General features: G+C 42.0%; 1 protein-coding gene across 5 annotated transcripts in view; it reads right to left on the bottom strand.

Moving 5' to 3' along the window:
* The window catches only part of TRPM8 (transient receptor potential cation channel subfamily M member 8), a 46300-nt gene extending 43674 nt beyond the window's left edge, over positions 1-2626 (bottom strand). For all 5 annotated transcript variants that reach the window (XM_068138084.1, XM_068138085.1, XM_068138087.1 and 2 more), the window contains exon 1: positions 2542-2626. In XM_068138084.1, coding sequence (XP_067994185.1) covers positions 2542-2583 — 42 coding nt within the window. In that variant the 5' untranslated portion in view covers positions 2584-2626. The remainder of the gene's footprint in view (positions 1-2541) is intronic.
* Between the last annotated feature and the right edge of the window lie 16406 nt (positions 2627-19032).

Below are 19032 nucleotides of genomic sequence, written 5' to 3'. Positions count from 1 at the left end.
GGCTACAAAAAAGAAGAAATTGTAAGAAAAGAACATGTAGAGAGGAAAACCAGGCTGAAAGATGAGGGAATGATGAGACCCAAATCTGGTTGAACACACTAATTGATAAGGGTATGTGGAATGTGGGAATGTTTACTGCAGAGAGGTGGTCTGATGGGGTGGGCTTCTCAAATAGGATACTAAGGAAAAGACAGAAGCTGTGCGTAAAATATACAGAAGCTCAAATGTGGCAATCAAGCATCATGGAGACAAAGCAAGAAAAAGCACCTTGTTAGTCACAATAATTGATGGGTTAGCAAGAAGCTTCATGCAAGCAGAGATGAAGATTCAAACCTGAGGTCCAGGGGTGGGGAAGGGCAGTGGAAATTTGCTGGCTGTGGAGTGGAAGGCAGGCAGAGAGCAACAAAGAAGAAATAGACAGAAACAGGAATGCAAAGGACTATGAGTGTGCCTGTCTGAGCCCTGTGCCTGATCACTGCAGTCTCTCTTACCTTAAATTATTTTTTAACTTTCCAGCCAGGGGTGCTGGGCAAACAGAGAGGCAATGCTGGTGCTTGAGAGATTTGTGAATATGCACATGCTGGTGAATCCCAAGAGTGTGGGGGGGTGTTCTTGCACTAGTGACCTCCTGTCTCAGCTGGCCAAATGGGAAGGGATCCATTAAAGGAATATGAAGCACTAGCAGCTTGTCAAGAGCAGCCAAACTACCATTTCTGTTCATTGCATTCCCAAGACTAGTTCAGAGCCACTGGGCACTCATGAAGTGAGGTCCAAAGAACCACCTGTGAATCATTTAGGGACTTGACTGGCATCACATATTCAGTGACAGATGCAAGACCGAGCAAAGTTATTCTAGCTTTATAGTCTGGCTATACAGCCTGGGCAAATACAGCCTGTCTTTACCTTCCCTGAGTATGGGACCATTTGTTTTCTGTCTGTTGGCCCACCTGGCTTTTTACAAACTCTTCAAAGGAGTTCAGCATCCTGAAAGTAACATCCCCCTCCTCTGTGTGACACTCACTTCAGAGCAGATCAGGTAAATAAAAGACTAGTAGCTCTTACACTGCATTTCCAAACAAGGCAAGCAATCTCTACAGAGAACAGCTGACCTCAGTGTTGGGTTTATGACAGGTTTCACTCTGAACATTTTAGGAACCCTCCTTGCCTCCCCAAGCAGGACATGAGCTAGCACAAGGTCAATTTTCAGGCACAAGATAGAAGCAGAGAAGCAATTATCAAAGTGCTAGCAGCTCCTCTTCTGCAAAAACACGCTGCCAGAGGAATTTAGATAGCTACATCCACAAAGCAGTCATTCTACCCCTCTGAACTGCTAACTTTGGTAATGACCAAGACAACTACTGAGAGTATTGTCCCTAAAACCACCACACTGTTTAAAGCAAAGCAAATACACACACACACATATCCCTAATAATTTATTTTACTACAGGCTGGCAACTGTGCATTGGGAAACATATTTCCTAACAACCCAGGAAGCCATTCTTATTTCATATGATTGTTGTTGAGTATAAAAGATGTTGTCAAAGATGTAATTCAAGGTACAAGTTCCCCAGGGGGAAGTACATTTTGGTCAGTACATTTATGCAACTTATTTATTGACAGCGTTTTACTTTACCTGTTGATTTGTTAAATAAATTAACATGAGAAATGTGACTATGGACATAACTGTAGGAAGAGAAGATTAAAAGGAAACAAAGGCATTGAATTATTCATTCCAAATACTAAAGGATTTCAAGCTTGCCTCACTGCTTTCTAAATAATTGATAGGAATGAATATTCTACAAACAAACTGGGGGGGAAGAGTAAAAAACTTAGGGAGAGCACAAATAAACCCTAAAAACATTGGACTAACTTTTAAATTTTATTTCTGAATAACTGCACTGCCAGCATGGTGTTCAGCTGATATTTGTGAGCAAAGCTCATTAACTCCATGGGTGTTAGATATAACAGAGCAATTTTACGTACTTTAAGAGATGTGACACAGCTGTAGTCTACATAACAGGCAAATGCAGTTCATTTTCTATCACATTTCCAGCCCATTAAATGCACAGGAAAACATTTTTAAATCACAGCTTAGTATATTAAAGCTCTCTTAAACTAACATATTTTGAGAGTAATAACCATTAGATAAATACCAGAATAATCCCCTGAAACGTAAGACTAATACTATGGCTTCTACAGCACTTGAAGGATCATATTCCAAGGAAATCTTCAGCTAGGAGGTGACTAGAAAAAAAACAAACAACAACAAAAATCTAGTTCTAAAGAGACTTTAATAAACAGGCCTTAAAAATCTTCTCCCTGCAACTGAAAAAGCAAGAACAGCTTCCATTTTCAGAAAGCTTTCAGATAAATCTAACCACTATTTGTGTTAACATAACTGTAGCAGCTGGCTGTATATGAAAGCTTTCAAAGAGAAAAGGATGTTGTCAAACTTCAGCTGCACAGCTACCTCAACTTCAGCTTCTTAAAATAAGTACAGAAAAATCAACTCCTAATCACATACCGCTGTGGTGGACTTACCAAAGTCTCCAGAATATGCCCCAGCAATCCTACTGAAATCATTACTCAAAGAAGAAGGTTTTGATATACTTCAGCTTGCAAAGCCCCACCTTTTTTATCTGTGTCATACTTTCCTTTTAAGGGAGGGCACAGAGGAAAAGATAATGCACAGGAGCAAGCAACAGCAGGATTACTCACCAATTAATCATGAAGGCAGGCATAATTGCAGGAGGGTGCAGGAAATAATAGTTGCAGGTCATTTGTAAGAGAAGAACAGTACTTCTGTCTTACCTGCTGCCAATGTGCTGCAAAAACTGATAACAATATTGCAGCTAATTTATGTAATCAACAGTGCTATTAAAAAGCCAGGACTATAAAGAAATGCTTGTGGGAATAAATAATTAGATTTTAATGAATCAACAGATAATGAAACAGCTCTAAAATAATACCTATTAACCTAATTCAATAGAAGGTTGTTGAAAACACTGGTGAGTACAAGGAGGATTTTACAACTGCTTTTCTGATCCAACAAGATAATCTTACTCCTAAATGTGACACTCATCAGTATGAAGTAATCAAGTTTTATTCTGCCTTGAACTTTCTCACTTCGGAAAGAGTAATTTCTACCATTGTGGTATTCACAGTGACTCCTGGGAGACCTGGATTGTTCCCAGCCTGCTCTCCATGCAGAAAGCAGAGATATCCGGTGTGCTGCTGGAGAACCTTCTACAATCTTCTAATCACCCACCAGAGACATATTTGACTGTCCCACCAGTTCAAGCACTGTCCCACAATTCTGTTTTACCTGGCATCAGAGAATGAACATGCAAGGAAAAACCACATCCAGCTCTGGAGGGCAGAAGCTTCTAACCCATACACAATCCCAGAACAACACATGGAAATCACAAAGGCCATGGTGTTCAAAAGGCCCAAGATGGAACAGGTAGGTACTGCAATTAAATATCTGCTGCTGAAAACACAACCATTAAAACAAGCTGAGATGTTTTGAGTTTCTGTTGATGATCAAAAGCTCATAGTGCTATTTCCTGGTAATCAGGGGTGTCTTTAAACTATCTAAGTGCATTCTGACGCATGACCTCAGAGCATCTAGACTAAAGAACATGGTGCCATGGACTGGACTCCCTCTGCTCACCCAGCTCCAGTCTTCTCTCCACTTAGAAACCAAATGGAGGGAATGATGCACACAGGAGTCTGTTCTTAGCAAGCAGTCTGCGAGTTAAGACATGTAGGTGCACAATCAGCAAAAAAGCTCAGCAAAGTACTTCTGTAGCTTTCACATGAGCAGGAGCAAGAAGTCTCAGATGCCCTTTTCATTCCAGTCACAGCGAGGCAGAGTGCTACTCCCCAAAGACCAGCAGCATCAAGAGGCTGAACAACTGAAGAGTTAGGCAGAAGGGGGGAACAACAGAGCTGTACTTTTTCAGCCTGGCCTCAGAGCAATCTTTCCTCTTGTGGTACCTTTATTTACCTGAAATCTCACTTCACCTTGGCACACACACATCTGCATTTGCATAAGTTCTCCCTTAGAGGTTTAAGTTTGCAATGCAGCATCTAAAAGCTACATCTGCCACTAGCAGATACTGACTTGTCAGCATACAGCTACCATGCACTTCATTGCTTCATTTTCCTTCCTTCTTGGCATATCCAATTGGTTCAACTAAGAAATAAATAGTAAATGGACTGAAGAATCTTAGACATAAAATGCTAGTAGGATCACAAAATAACCCCATAAATTAAGGTCTGTAGTTTCACTCAGATCTCTCCACTTCCCCTATCATGTCAGAGCTACAAAGCCTACCTTAAACTGATAGTAAAAAAATGGCTAAGAGTTTAAATATTGGAGGCTATTACAGTTTGTATGTTATTTGCTGTCTCTACCAAACTGCCACAAAAAGTTTTAGTTTCTTACTCAGCCTAGGCTCAACAAAGAAGGATGCAGGTTCATCATCCATGAGAGAAACTTCTAGAACAGCATGGGCCAGGGACCACCATCCTACCTGCCTCTACCATGTGTATTCAGCACAAAGAAGTTATCCAGGTGATCCACTATTCCTAAGAAGCATACAGAAACATATCAAAGGCTTGCAGCTAATCTTGAGAGGGAGCTAAATCCCTTCTGTACCTCTGTCATCACAAGAACAGTTTTCAGGGGCAGACAGTAGCAATATGGTCATGCATCAACATTACTGAAGTACTGAAGACAAATCTTGATTGTGGTTTATAGCTGCAGTAAGTCACTGTGAAATCAGCCTGCCTGATTACTCTCAAGAAGAGAAACTAATGACTACATAAATGGGGAGCTCAATCATCCCTTTAAAAGAGCAGCTGCAGAGCTGGGGACAAACCAGCTCCTATTATTCATAGCAAACCTGGAAAGCAGACAGATTTTTGGGTCACTTTGTGGTTCTAAAGTGTAGCAAACCGCCCCCCAGCTCCAGGGGAATGTCTGGCACATCAGATGTAAATCAGTGATGCTCTCTCAAGGTGTCAGAAAATTTTTAGACTACCTGGGCAACGATGATCAATATTTTCCAGAGACAAGAGCTGCTTCATTGGCAATAATTCACACTTCTCAGCCTTTCTGCATTCTTGGTCTGAGGATACACATGCAAGGATTCCAAACCTACAGTAATTTTACCAAGTGATAGCAAATACACTAATATTTACTGTATCCAGCTAAATCAGTTCTGTCTCCACTGGAGACATTTCAGTCAGAATCTGACAAACTGGACAGAATTTGCTGTCTTTCCTAATTCACATCAAGTATATAACTCCTGATTTGCAACAGAGATGAATATTTGTGAGCGATAGAAAAGATATTACTATGGATCCTGGTCAAAGAGCTATGCTTCCATGACCTCATCTTCAGGACCACCAATGTCATTATCTATGCAGGAATTAAAGTACAGCAAAATAAGTTATAACAAACAAAAACACAGCATGAGTGCATTACTAAGAAATGGAAATTCACATAACTATGAAAACATTTTCCATTGTACTGAGGGCAGAGAAGAGACCATAGGAAGAAAGATACTTCTGCACAGGAGTAAAATTCACAATCATTTTTAGAAAGTATAACAAAAAAAAGAGCAGATTCAAGGTAAATGGTCTTGGAAGAGTTATAGGAATTTCTGAATCCTGCAACCTTCACTGTGCAGAAGGCTGGGTACTATGGGACTCATCTCAGTGGTTTCAGTGAATTACCTTCTATCCCAGGAGCTACAATGACCTCAAGGGCCTTTTTCTAGGTGAAGACTGAATTGACAGTGCATCTGTGAAGTAAAACAATGTATTAATTATCTTGTGAAGTTTGTTTTGTAAGGTTTTTAACTGTTACCTCCACTTCAATGAACCCACGCAAAATTTTAATGTCAGGGAGACTGTCACGGGCTCACAGCACTAAAATCACCACTACTGGCCATGAATTCCTTTTTAGGAGCAAAGCTGGTTTTGGCTAAGATTTGAGTCACACATCATTAGCACACTGTTTAAAGACAACGTCTTACTGGAAGTTTGTATCTGGGGTTTCAAAATGTAGCTACCTCGTCTGAAAGAATTCTTGGGTCATTCATTCCAACCTGAAACACACAGAAGGGCCTGAATAAAAATACAGATGGGTTTTGCAGCACTATGGAAGCAGGATGAATCAAATGGGCAAAAAGTGAAATACCTCTTCTGCTGAGTGCTAATCACTGTCCTTCCCTTGTCTGAACTCTCCCCATGGATCACTAGAGAAAACAAAACACCAAGTAGTGTCATAGAACAGCCAGGGTACTTACTAATTAGAGAAGCTAAAACAAAGTGTTACACAGATTCACAAAGAACATATCTTCCATGGAAATCCCTCTATTTATTTTGCTCTGGCTACAAGCTGTTAACACTTTTCCTGTTTCAGGGCAGGAAACAGACATTGATGGAGTTGCACAGAGAAATTCATTTACTATGAATGACCTGACTTCTGCACCCCTTTATTGCTTGCTACAAAAGTTCCACTTTCCCCCTTTTTATTCAAACTGTACTCACCTTGAGCAGAGGTTACCCTTTTTGTGTTGTGATTCTTAATTCTTAACCACTGGAGAGAACAAAACTTTCCCATTATGTTTTCCAGCTTGTTGCATTTTTCAAGTGTTAGGAGGGGGGCAAAAAGCAGCAGAAGTTATTAAATGTGAACTATGGGGTAACACTTCATCACTTCTTATCCTCAAAAGCACCTTGAACATAATGAGCATGAGCACCATGGGGAGAAATAAAGTTACTTACCTGTCACTTCAACTCTATGCCCTTTGTCTCTCTACCTCACCTAGCTTCCTAAATACTGAGTTGTTCTCAGCAAAGGTGAGAAGCTCTCTGTTAGTGTCTTTTACCATTTCCTAGCTCTGGCTAAGGAGCTGCTGGGGCTGGTACATGTATGGCAGGTCAACACTCTAGCAATTCCACAAAAGCATTGAGATAAAGCAGAGGAAACTTCAAATCAAGAAAAAAGTACAAGGATAGACATACACACCCTTTTCTTTAGCAAAGAGATCTGACTCCTTTTTCTCTGTGTGTGGACCCCTGGGATACACTTATTAGCCATTACAAACAGATCTCTTTTGGACAAGAGAATTTCTTGGCTTAAATTCTGGGTTATATCAAAGCTCTATAAAAAGAGGAACTGCAGAATACATTCTTCACTGCAAGTCAGGTCAACAAAACTGTTCAAAGTATACCAGAGCCCTACATCAAGCATAGGTGTGATAAGCTCCATTACAGTACAACTTTGGCAACAAAAACATGGGATAGCCAAGCTTCTTCAGAAATCGATTCTTTAAGAATCATGGAAAAGCCCAAAGAGCAGACAATTGCTCAAGAGAGACAGCTCTGCAAGCAGGCAATGCTTTGTGGTTACTCCTTTCTTCCTGTATTCAGGAAGGCAGGTGCTGGAGATAGAGTTTCATAAAAAATACCCAGCTCCAGTGATTCTTGCTTATTTTGAATGGAAAACCTTGTACAATGGCACATTTCTGGCTGGCTGCTCAAGTCACAAGGATTTAATACTAATTCCTGAATGCAATTTTGTTAGTTTCAGGCATTTGCCTTTCCAAGGTACATAACAGAACATTCCATCAAGTCTGCAGTGACACACTACATAGCACAACACAGAGAATGTAACCTAGGGCAAAATTACCATATTTTGGCAATTACAGATATTTCCACTGTTCAAAAAGGGATTACTGACAGAGTTTAAATCTATTAGAAGTCCCTTTTACTACTCCAGCTAGTCTCACTTACAGAAGACAGTCTCCTAGGCAATTGTGTGACCCTGCAAACATACAGAGACCAGCCTTGACAGCAGGGTTACAACAGAGCAGAAAGATGAGGTCCTAACCCTCTCTTATTTTCTACCCTTCAGTTTCCCAGGCATTTAAAATCCTTTTGAACAATTTTGATTCCTAAATGCAGACACTTGTATTGAAGTGTGAGAGTGCATTGCATTTGGAGAACAATGGGTGAAATCATTCTGATATGCATGTTAGCCCAGAAAGCTTTAGAAGTGCATTTTGGTGTGAAATATTAATAGGTATGAACAGAACACTGTCAGATTCTTTTTGTAAAAGCCTTAAAAATAAAAGAAATCCACCAAAACTAATTATGTAATTTTCAGCTTATGAATGCTCAGAGTAACTAGCACTTGTGCACCTCCAGCTTTTATGCACTTAACGTGATGGAAATGTTCTGAGAAAGTGTTCATCAAGCTTCAAAAAAGAGGAGAGAGAAGAGGAAAGGATAGAGAGGAGGAGATGAAAAGCTTAGAACACTTCAGATCAGCTGAAAAAAAAAAATAATAATAATTTAAAACCTAATAAAGTTCCCCAAGCAAGCCCCTCGCCTCAAACACACCAGTGAGCTGAATACTCACTCCCACCAGTTTCGGTGCAGTCAGCTCACAAGCTTACCTTTGCTACAGCTGCATGGATTTTGTTGAGTTTAACCAGGATCAAAATCAAAATTAATCCTGTGATGGCTATCACAGGGAAGTCCTGTGGTTTTACAGAGCAGTTCTTTAAGATGTGGACTCAGCAGTGACAGTTTTCCAAACATAATAATAGAATAGAATAAATAGAATAAACCAGGTTGGAAGAGACCTTCAAGATCATCGCGTCCAACCTATCATCCAACACCACCTAATCAACTAACCCATGTAACCAAGCACCCTGTCAAGTCTCCTCCTGAACACCTCCAGTGACGGCGACTCCACCACCTCCCCGGGCAGTCCATTCCAAAGGCCAATCACTCACTCTGTGTAAAACTTCCTCCTGACCTCCAGCCTGAACTTCCCCTGGTGCAACCTGAGACTGTGTCCTCTTGTTCTGGTACTGGTTGCCTGGGAGAAGAGACCAACCTCTGTCTGTCTACAACCCCCCTTCAGGTAGTTGTAGAGAGCAATAAGGTCACCCCTGAGTCTCCTCCTCTCCAGGCTAAGCAGCCCCAGCTCCCTCAGTCTCTCCTCATAGGGCTTGTGTTCCAAGCCCCTCACCAACTTCATTGCCCTTCTCTGGACTCGTTCCAGCAAGTCAACATCCTTCCTAAACTGAGGGGCCCAGAACTGGACACAGGACTCGAGGTGTGGCCTAACCAGTGCAATAGAAAGTAGCAACAAATTCTATTCATATTTGCAACAAAACATTTGAGGCATAGGAAGTTCCATGTGAACAGGAGAAAGAATTCTTTTCACTGTGAGGTTGACAGAACACTGAACAGGATGCCCAGGAGGGCTATGGAGTCTCCCCCTCTGGAGATATTCTAAAACCTGCCTGAATGTGTTCCTGCATCATCTCCTCTAAGTGATTCTGCTCTGGCAGGGCGGTTGGACTGGATGATCTTTTGAGGTCCCCTCCAGCCCCCAACATTCAGTGATTCCTTGAAAACTAAGCTTAATCAAAATGACCTTCTTTAAAAGGAAACACACATACTTCAGTGATAAATTATCACAGTATCACAGTATCACTAAGGTTGGAAGAGACTTCAAGGATCATTGAGTCCAACCTGTCACCACAGTTATATTTGAATATACTCAGAATGTTTAAGAAAAATATCAAATTCCATCATTTTTTAAGGCTTACTGTATAATTGTTGAGAGATTCAGAAAGTTATTCTTATTAGTCACTGGTACCACTCACCATTGTACTGTTCATAACTGAGACACACTAGACAACACAGGTTTCTACTTTGAGGGGGTTTAATGCATAATATCCATATGCCCCATCCCTGGAAGTGTGTAAGGCCAGGTTGGATGGGGCTTGGAGTATCCTGGTCTGGTGGAAGATGACCCTGTCCATGACAGGGGGGTTGGAAGTAGATGATCTTCAAGGTTCCTTCCAACCCAAATGATTCTGTGATTCTGTACCTGTTTTGCATGCACTGAGTTTGTATGTGTAAGTCAAAGCTGTACAGCTCAAAGACAAATGGTAACACTGAAGAAAAATCTTCCACAAATTTTAATTAAGTCAAAAGGAACTGCACCAGTGAAGGAGTACATCTGTTTTCACAGGGGCATACTGCTAGAATATGCTTTCAAACTCATCATATTCAGTCAAAATGAACATATGCTTAGGACTATTTCAGTCTCCATTCTCTGGAAACTGGCTGTAACATGCAAACCTTGTACCTCTATTCAAATTTCACACCACTATGGAGATAATGATCTTCTGTCAGCAGTAGTGATTCAATTATCCCTCCCTATAAAAGGCATACTTCATCACCTACCCAAATACAGTATCTTAGGTAAAATACCTTTAATCCATGGAAATCATAGAATCAGTCATGTTAATAGGCAGGTACCTCTAGAGGTCCAGGTAAATCATAACTGAACCATGCATGGCTCATTATCTCAGAACATAAATCACACAACCTCTCAAGACCCTTTTCTAGTGTTTGACTACTCTCAGGCTGAATTTTTTTTTCTTTTTTTCCCCCCAGTTGTCTGCTTGCAATTTCCTTCATTCCAACTCATGCAATTGCCGATCCACCAGCACCTTTCCATCTCAACCTCTCATCATGCACTTTGGTGGCAGCTTCTTTGACTCATTTCAGTACATCCAGGTCTTTTTTACTTTGAGGGGCCTCAAAATGGGCACAAAATTTCCAGATTTCCAAATTTCCAAATTTCTCAGAACTGCAGAAGAGAGAGGAACAATCACTCTGCTGGAAATGCTGGCCATACTCATGCTAATACAGCCCAGGATGTCACTGGGCTCCCTTACTGCCAGGGAACACTGCTGTCTTTATGCAATATTTTGGCCCACAGATCCTTTCCCCACCACCAATATCACAGAATCATAGAACTGTTAGGGTTGGAAGGGACCTTAAGGATCATCTAGTTCCAACCCCCCCTGCCATGGGCAAGGACCCCTCACACCAGATCAGGTTGCTCAGAGCCACATCCAGCCTGGCCTTAAAAACCTCCAGGGATGTGGCTTGTACTACCTCCCTGGGCAACCTGTTCCAGTGTCTCAGCACCCTCATGGTGAAGAACTTCTTCCTAACATCCAATCTGAATCTACCTATTTCTGGTTGTTGTTTTTTTTTCCATTCCCCTTAATCCTATCACTACCTGACACCCAAGACAGAACTCATAATGTTTTCATTAATCTAGGATAGGATTTACTAGGGAGAAGACCAAAGGCATGTAGTCAGTTACATACACCTTGAGTACTGTGTCCAGTTCTGGGCTCCTCAGTTTAAGAAGGACATTGAGACACTTGAGCGTGTCCAGAGAAGGGCAACAAGGCTGGTGAGAGGCCTTGAACACAAGCCCTATGAGGAGAGGCTGAGGGAGCTGGGATTGTTTAGCCTGGAGAAGAGGAGGCTCAGGGGTGACCTTATTGCCCTCTACAACTACCTGAAGGGTGGTTGTAGCCAGGAGGGAGTTGGCCTCTTCTCCCAGGCAACCAGCACCAGAACAAGGGGACACAGTCTCAAGCTGCGCCAGGGGAGGTTCAGACTCGAGGTGAGGAGGAAGTTCTTCACCGAGCGAGTCATTTGTCATTGGTCATTGGAACGGGTTGCCCAGGGAGGTGGTTGAGTCATCGACCCTGGAGGCGTTCAAGGGGAGATTGGACGTGGCACTTGGTGCCATGGTCTAGTCATGGGGTCTGCGGTGTCAGGTTGGACTCGATGATCCTCGAGGTCCTTTCCAACCTAAGTGATACTGTGATACTGTGATACTGTGATACTTGTACAAACTTGGCAGCTTTTAGTAACATGCTGTCTATTACCAGTCCCTGACCAGATGATGGGTTGATCAGAGATAACTTGTCCAAGTCCTGCTGCTTTCTCTTTTCCTACTGCCACAGAATAAAAAGGGACAAAACCAATCAAATCCATGGAGGTAACATGAAAAGAACGCCAGGAGAATTCATCAGCTGGACTGCCAAAGACAATGATATTTCTTGATTCTTTTTTTCCTCAGTTCAGTTATGACTGAAGGAAGACTAACTTGCATCTTTCCCAAGCCCTTGACATACCTTCCATGGTACATGCTGTAGGTATCTGTATCCTGTCCCAATATGCTCTAGGATTCCAAAAATCAGAGAGACAACATGAGCAAGAAGCTAGATTAACAGTTACTCTGAGGCTGATGTGCACAGGACAGAAAACAATATTAAGTGCTCTGAGGCAGAGAAACCAACTTCTTGGATGCTGATGGACTCCTAAGGTTGTCCACAGACAGTAGCCACCTCTACACTGCAACAGACCAGCCACAGCTTCTCACACTCTGCCTGTCCTTTTTCATTATAGACTCCCCATGACACTTCCCAGGCTGCAGTCCAAGTACACACAGCAAACATGCATCTTCTAAGGTATTCTGCAGTGACAACAATGCATTGCATGTTGATATCTCATTTGCCAGTGGGACAGCAATGTGCCCTTGTGGCTAAGGCAGCCAATGGTATTCTGGGGTGCATTAGTAAAAGTATGTCCAGCAGATCTATGGAGGTTGTCCTCTTCCTCTACTCTACCCTGGTGAGACCACACCTGGAATAATGTGTCCAGTTTGGGGCTCTTGAATTCAAGAAAAGCTGGAATCTACTGAGAGAGTCCAATGAAGAGCTACAAGGATGATGAAGACACTTGAACATCTCTCCTATGAAGAAAGACTGAGAGAACTGGGACTATTTAGTTTGGAAAAGAAGGCTGAGAGGGGATTTTATTGATATCTATAAATATCTGAGGGGTGAGTGTCAAGAGGAAGGGGACAGACTCGTTTCAGTGGCATCTAGTAATAGGACAAGGAATAATGGATATAACACAGAAAGCTGCAGCTCAGCATGAGGAGGAACATCTTTACTGTGAGGGTAACAGAGCACTGCAATAGCCTGCACAGAGAGGCTGTGGAGCATCCTTGTCTGGAGACTTTCAAAACCAACCTGCATATGTTCCTGTGTGGCCTGCCCTAGGTGATCCTGCTTTGGCAGAGGGGTTGGACCCAATGATCTCTGTAGGTCCCTTCCAACCCCTAACATTCTGTGATTCTGTGTAATTTACAACACAGTGACTCCAGAGCAGATCTGATGAATGGGAAAAAAATCATTTAAAAAGAAATCGTATGAACTCCCTGCTCTTCATCCTGCAGAGCTCTGCATTTTCCACAGGAAAAGGATGACTTCAGAAACCACCCATCACACGTGCTTTGGGTGGGTGAGCTCTTGCTTCAGCAAGCACCATACCTTGTATCTACTGTAGCTTTTTGTTTAAAGAACTGGACTTCAGAGCTATAAGCATCTCAAATTTGCTGTGTCACTCACCCCAGATCACTCTGAACAACTTTTTTAAAGATAAGGCAGTGCCGAGAGGCAAAGGACACCTTATCTTTTGCAATGGAAAACCTGGATTGAATCAAAAGTGCTGAAATAGGAACTAATGAACAAGTAGGTAGCAGAGAAGACAAACAAAATACAAGAACTGTTTCCAAGTCCACAGAAAAACACAATAGCCACACTGCAGGCTTGAAGTGGAAAAATCTGACTGAATTACCCAGTTTGAGTGGTCTTCACACAAGAAATCAGACTCTTAGAGACCTCTAAAATGTTTTGCATCACTTAGTGTTTTGTTCTCAGCCCACCTCATGCTAGAGAGTCAGACTGAGAAAAGTAGGAGGATGGGAGGAAACTGCTTCCAAGAAGTTTATCTCAGGTCAAAGTCAGCAAGAACTGCCCACCAAGACAGGAATGTTCAGAAAAGTTCTGAGCTAGAAACAGTCTTAATTTAAGAAGCACTAAAGGCAACATTAATAGGCAGAGCTAGCAGCTCTGACAAGAATTTCAGCATGCAGGGAGAGGCAAGGAGATACAGTCAATGGAAAAAAAAAAAAAAAACCCTGGAGGCTGAGGTCAGAATGATTAAGACACTGTTTCAGTCAATATCCGCTGAAAACCACGGTTGAAAGCAAACAAACACTAAATATACTTCTTGAGTCTTGCAAGGAAAAGACTCATGGAAAATGTATGAAGAAGCTTCCAAGTAATTATAGGTTAGAAAAGGTATATTTCTTTCATTGACCATTATTTCAATTATTAATCAGCTGCTCCTGTCATGCCTGTGTGCTTAAAAACACTAAGCAGTCTGCTCCTTATCAAGGTAGTTTCTAAATTGGATTTTCTGTCCATCACACAGCATTGCAATGAAAGATAAGCAGTTTAGAGTAAACCATGAGCTTGATCCACTCAGTTATACATTTTCGTTGTTTCCAGATCATAAGGAGTTTTGTGGCCTCAACAGATTTTAAGGGAAGAACATCATAAACCTAAGGTCAGGCACTTTTGTGAAGTGTGTGACTACAGACAGTATATATATGGACTCATATATATATATACAGACAGTATATATATGGACTCAATGATCCTCAAGGTCTCTTCCAACCTTAGCGATACTGTGATACACACTATATACATACATACATACTATAGAGAGAGAGACTATATACAGTACTATAGACTACAGTCTCTAGTTACGCTTCTGGAGAGCTGCTTCTGCAGGTACTGCTGCTCGTGAGATACTCCCTAGACTTCAAATGCAGGAGTAAAGAAGAATATAAAGCATCACTTTCGCCAAAATCAGAGGTTCTAGCTGCAGTCACAACCACCATCAAAAAGAGGACCAGAAACACTGCTCTCAGTCTCCCTAAGTCTGAACAGACAGCATCAATTCTAACAAATAAATTACTCTAGCATGCACTAGTCCTGCATGCAGAGTACACATATTTGTTAGGGTTTGTAATTTCTCTAAGTCTAGTCACATTTGCTTTCTTCCAGTAGACTTTAGCGAGTCAGCAGCAGAAAGCATTCACTCGTTCTTTCTCCACCACACTATCTGCACAAGCTTAAAGATGACTCAGAGTCTCAGGAGGTTTCCTGTTAAAGACAGCAAGTGAGATTAAGTCTGGTGCTACATTTATTCAGTGCTGTATCTATCCTGGTTCATCAGTAATCTACAGTGAAGCCAGGAACAGCTCTCTGGCTTCTGTGTTCCCAAAAACCTGTGTCCCAGCTGGAAGAATTTCCTGAAGAGAAGCTTGACAGTACAGCCACAATAGTGAGGAAGGTGTCATCCTAGGCTGTACCAGAAGTAACACGTCCAGCATGTCAAGCAAGGAGATTCTGCCCTTCTACTCTGTTCTAGTGAGACCCCCCCCATCTGAAGTACTACTGTCCAGCTCTGGAGTCCTCAGCACATGGGAAGACATGGACCTACTGGAACAGATCCAAAGGAGACCACAAAATAAATCAGAGGGCTGGAACACCTCTCCTGTGAGGACAAGCTGAAAGAGTTGGGATTGCTCAGCCTGGAGAAGAGAAAGATTGATGAGATCTTATAGCATCTTTCCAGTACTTAAAGGGGCCCAATAAGAAAGATGGAGAGGGACTTTTTACAAGAGTGCATAGTGATAGGACATGGAGGTAATAGCTTTAAACTAAATGAGGGTAGATGTAGACAACATGTAAGGAAGTTCTTCATTGCGAAGGCACTGCAGCATGTTGCCCTGAAAAGTGTGCAAGACCAGGCTGGATAGGGATTTGAGCAACCTGATTTATTTGAAGACGTTCCAGCTTACTTCAGTGTGGTTGGAACTAGATGACCTTTAAAGACCCCTTCTAACTTAAACCATTCTATCATCTGGGCCACCTGACTGACCACAAAGCTATGGGGACAAGTCACAGGCGTGGGAATCCAGGTAGCATTCTCAGTCCTGCTGGTGAGAAGAAAGGGCATGAGAAAAGACACATTGATATGCAGGTCAACAATTGGTTGCAGAGATGTTGTTGGACAGTGTTTGGTTTGATTTTTTGCAGATCAGCTTTTTTGAAGGAGAGATGAGATCCACCACTAGGTGTGATAATGGCATTTTTGCCAGTAGGTAGAAGAACTGGTTAAGAGAGCTTTAGACTAGGAATGACTAGGAAGTGACTGGTCAGTCACACCAATTGATGAGGGCATGAGAGAGTGTAAAATGCGTACTCTAGCAAGTTTATCTGCCAGCTAGGAAACCAAGGGAAAAAGGGAAAACCTGAAATAAAATATGCAGACACAGACCTGGCAAAACCATTGTGGGAGTCAATGACAAGAAACAAACCTCAGCAGCCCCACTAATTGATGGGCTGGCCAGAAACCACAAGCACCACCTGCCAGCAAGATCAGCATGAACAGGGATGATGATGTGTGTCCTGAAAAACAGCTGCTGGGGAAGGGACCAGATTGAATTAGGAGAATTTTAAAATTGATGGAGAGGAACAAACTATGAATAAAACCAAAACATGGGGGAAAGAAGGTAGCTGGGACTGACCTCCCTGCTTGCAGTACCAAGCATTAAGACCAGTAGGTTCCTCCTGGCTCTGCCTGAGGGCAGTCTTGGCCTGTAGGCAAATAAGCCATGTAATTTAGTTCCTGCAGGCCACAAAACCCAAAGGTAAGTCTGCAAACTGAAGAATAATGTAAGTGCAGATAGGAGAAGGCTGAAGTTCTCTGGGCTCTTTATGCCAGGTAGGTGCCTTTTACCAAGTTCTACAGAAATTGCTGTGCTTTCTAATGTATAACAAACATTAAGAACTGTGTGATTAAATGATACCAGGCCTGGAGTAATGTCAGACAATTTCTGACTAAGAGTGAAAGTGTTAAAATGCACCCTTTTCACAATTGCAAATCTTTCCAGGATTAACAGATCTTTCTAAGGCTCAATGGATTCACAGAATCAAAGAATGGCTTAAGTTGTAAGGAACCTTAAAGATCATCTAGTTCCAACTGCACTGCCATGGCCAGGAACACTTCCTTCTAGACCAGGTTGCTCAAAGCCTTATCCTGCCTGGTATCAAAGCATTTCCAGGTCATCCACAACCTCTCTGGACAACCCATTCCATTAATTCCTGCCATTACATCCAGATGTCTCACACTCCCATTGTTCTCTGGACACTGCTTTTTGGCTGTTTCACTGCAGTTACCACCAAACAGCCTAGCTTTGTGGATTTCACTGCCACCACCCAAAATTTGAATGACCAGTTCTACATTGAAGTCTGAGGATTGCAAAATGGTTGTGGATTGTTAAGGAAAGTCCAGATCAGGTAGTTATTTCACACAGATCTACAGCAACCTTCCACAAAACACTGAATTAAGGACGAAACAACCTGATATGTTGCATAAAAATAACCTGAGCATATAAAACAGCACAATAGCTCCATTTATTTACTTCACCTTGGTAAAAGCCCACCTGAAGTACCGTGCCCAGCTCCAAAGTCCTCAGCACAGGAAAGACATGGACCTGCTGGAGCAGATCCAGAAGAAGCCACAAAGATGATTGGAGGGCTGGAACATTTCTGATATGAAGAAAGGCTGAAAGAGTTGTGGTTGTTCAGCCTAGAAGACAGAAGGCTCCAGGGAGACTTTATAGCAGCATTCCAGTATTTAAAGGGGGCCTGTAAGAAAAATGGGGATGGTAATTTTAGCAGGGCCTTTTGCAACAGGACAAGGAGTAATAGCTTTGAACTAAAAGAGGAGAGACTTACACTAGATATAAGGGAGAAATAATGTACAATCAGGATTGCCCAGAGACCTGGTAGAAGCACCATCCATAGAAACATTCCAGGACAGGTCAGATGGGGGTTTGAGCAACCTGATCTAGTTGAAGATGTCTTTGCTCACTGCAGCAGGTTGGTCTAATTAACCTTCAAATGCCCCTCCCAAAGCAGAGCATCCTGTGATTATTCAGAGGTTACTGAAAGTAACACAAAATCTGCTAGCTGTATCGAAGTGCAGTCTTTCACTGGACCATCCTGATTCACCAAGCCTCACAGTCCCCAGTGAAACTTTCTGATACCTGCTACAGAACAAAGGGTATCACAAACAACAAAACCCTTTTGTCTAGTCTCAGAATGGACAATTTCCGAAGGAATAAAGAACCACCCAGCCGCAGCAGTGAATGCCTATCACCTTTTATTCTTCCTTCCCTCCACTTATCTACTTGCTTGCCAGTGATGCTGTGGACTCTAAGAAGAAGGGAGTAACTGTGCCTAGTTTCTTGTTCCTCTGTTTGCAAAGTGGAAACTGCAGCAGGTGTCAAGTCTAACATAACCTTGAACCAAACTCTTGCATATACAAACTGTTGTACCTCTCTGAGCAGGGCTAAGTATTGGAGCGTGCAATAACAGCAGCATTTTTTTCAAAGATTTACAAGTCTTCAAGCTATTGTCACAGGTTACATTTTTTTTTTCAGTCTCAGATTCTCAGCAGAATATGCACACCCCAAAGACATGGCCTTGTATTTGATGAATGACTGCAGTTGTTGGTAATAGGCATTTGGGAATCATAGAAAATGAAGGCTGTGAGTGCACTGACAGACAAGTAACATTGAGATGTACTACAGAGCTGTGAAAGGAAATAAGAAAGGTACGAAATACTGTTAAAACATCAGACATTAAAGATGACTTCAAACACCCAGATGATAAATGTCTATACCACCTGCTAACAATTTTTTGCATCTCAAAGAGCCTCAGTCAAGTCAGCATCATTGATCTTTTCACACAGCAACTGGCCCTGTTAGAAAGATTCGCTCTAAACTTCCACATCATCCTCAACTCTCCAGCTTCTTCAGCCTAAGAGACAGCTGAAACCACAAAAAGAAAGCGTGTGTATGAAGCTGCCGCTCCCTAATTGGTGAGAGAATACATTTCTTGATCAATTGAAGAGACTAATGAAAACATTTATGATTTCCAGCTGCTTTGAAACTGCAGAGAAAGGTTTTCGCTCTAACAACTTTTATTAGCTAGCCTGGAAGCTGCAACCAGCAACATTTAAAAAGTAATTTGAAACTGGAAGAGTACTTTTGGGGAAAGTGTCTCAAGTGTCAGACAGATCTATTAAGACAGCTCTTGACAGACTAATCTATAAGCCCTTCTTTTTTAGTGTAATATTTGTATCGATTTTTAAAATAGCAATCCCATTACTACACATTAACAGCATGGA

The sequence above is a fragment of the Melanerpes formicivorus genome, unplaced genomic scaffold, assembly GCF_026170545.1.
Source record: "Melanerpes formicivorus ecotype bairdi unplaced genomic scaffold, bMelFor1.0.p_v2 SCAF_5, whole genome shotgun sequence".
NCBI lineage: Eukaryota > Metazoa > Chordata > Aves > Piciformes > Picidae > Melanerpes > Melanerpes formicivorus.
The sequence above is the reverse complement of the archived record's forward strand: the minus strand, read 5'-3'. Positions and strand labels throughout refer to the sequence as shown.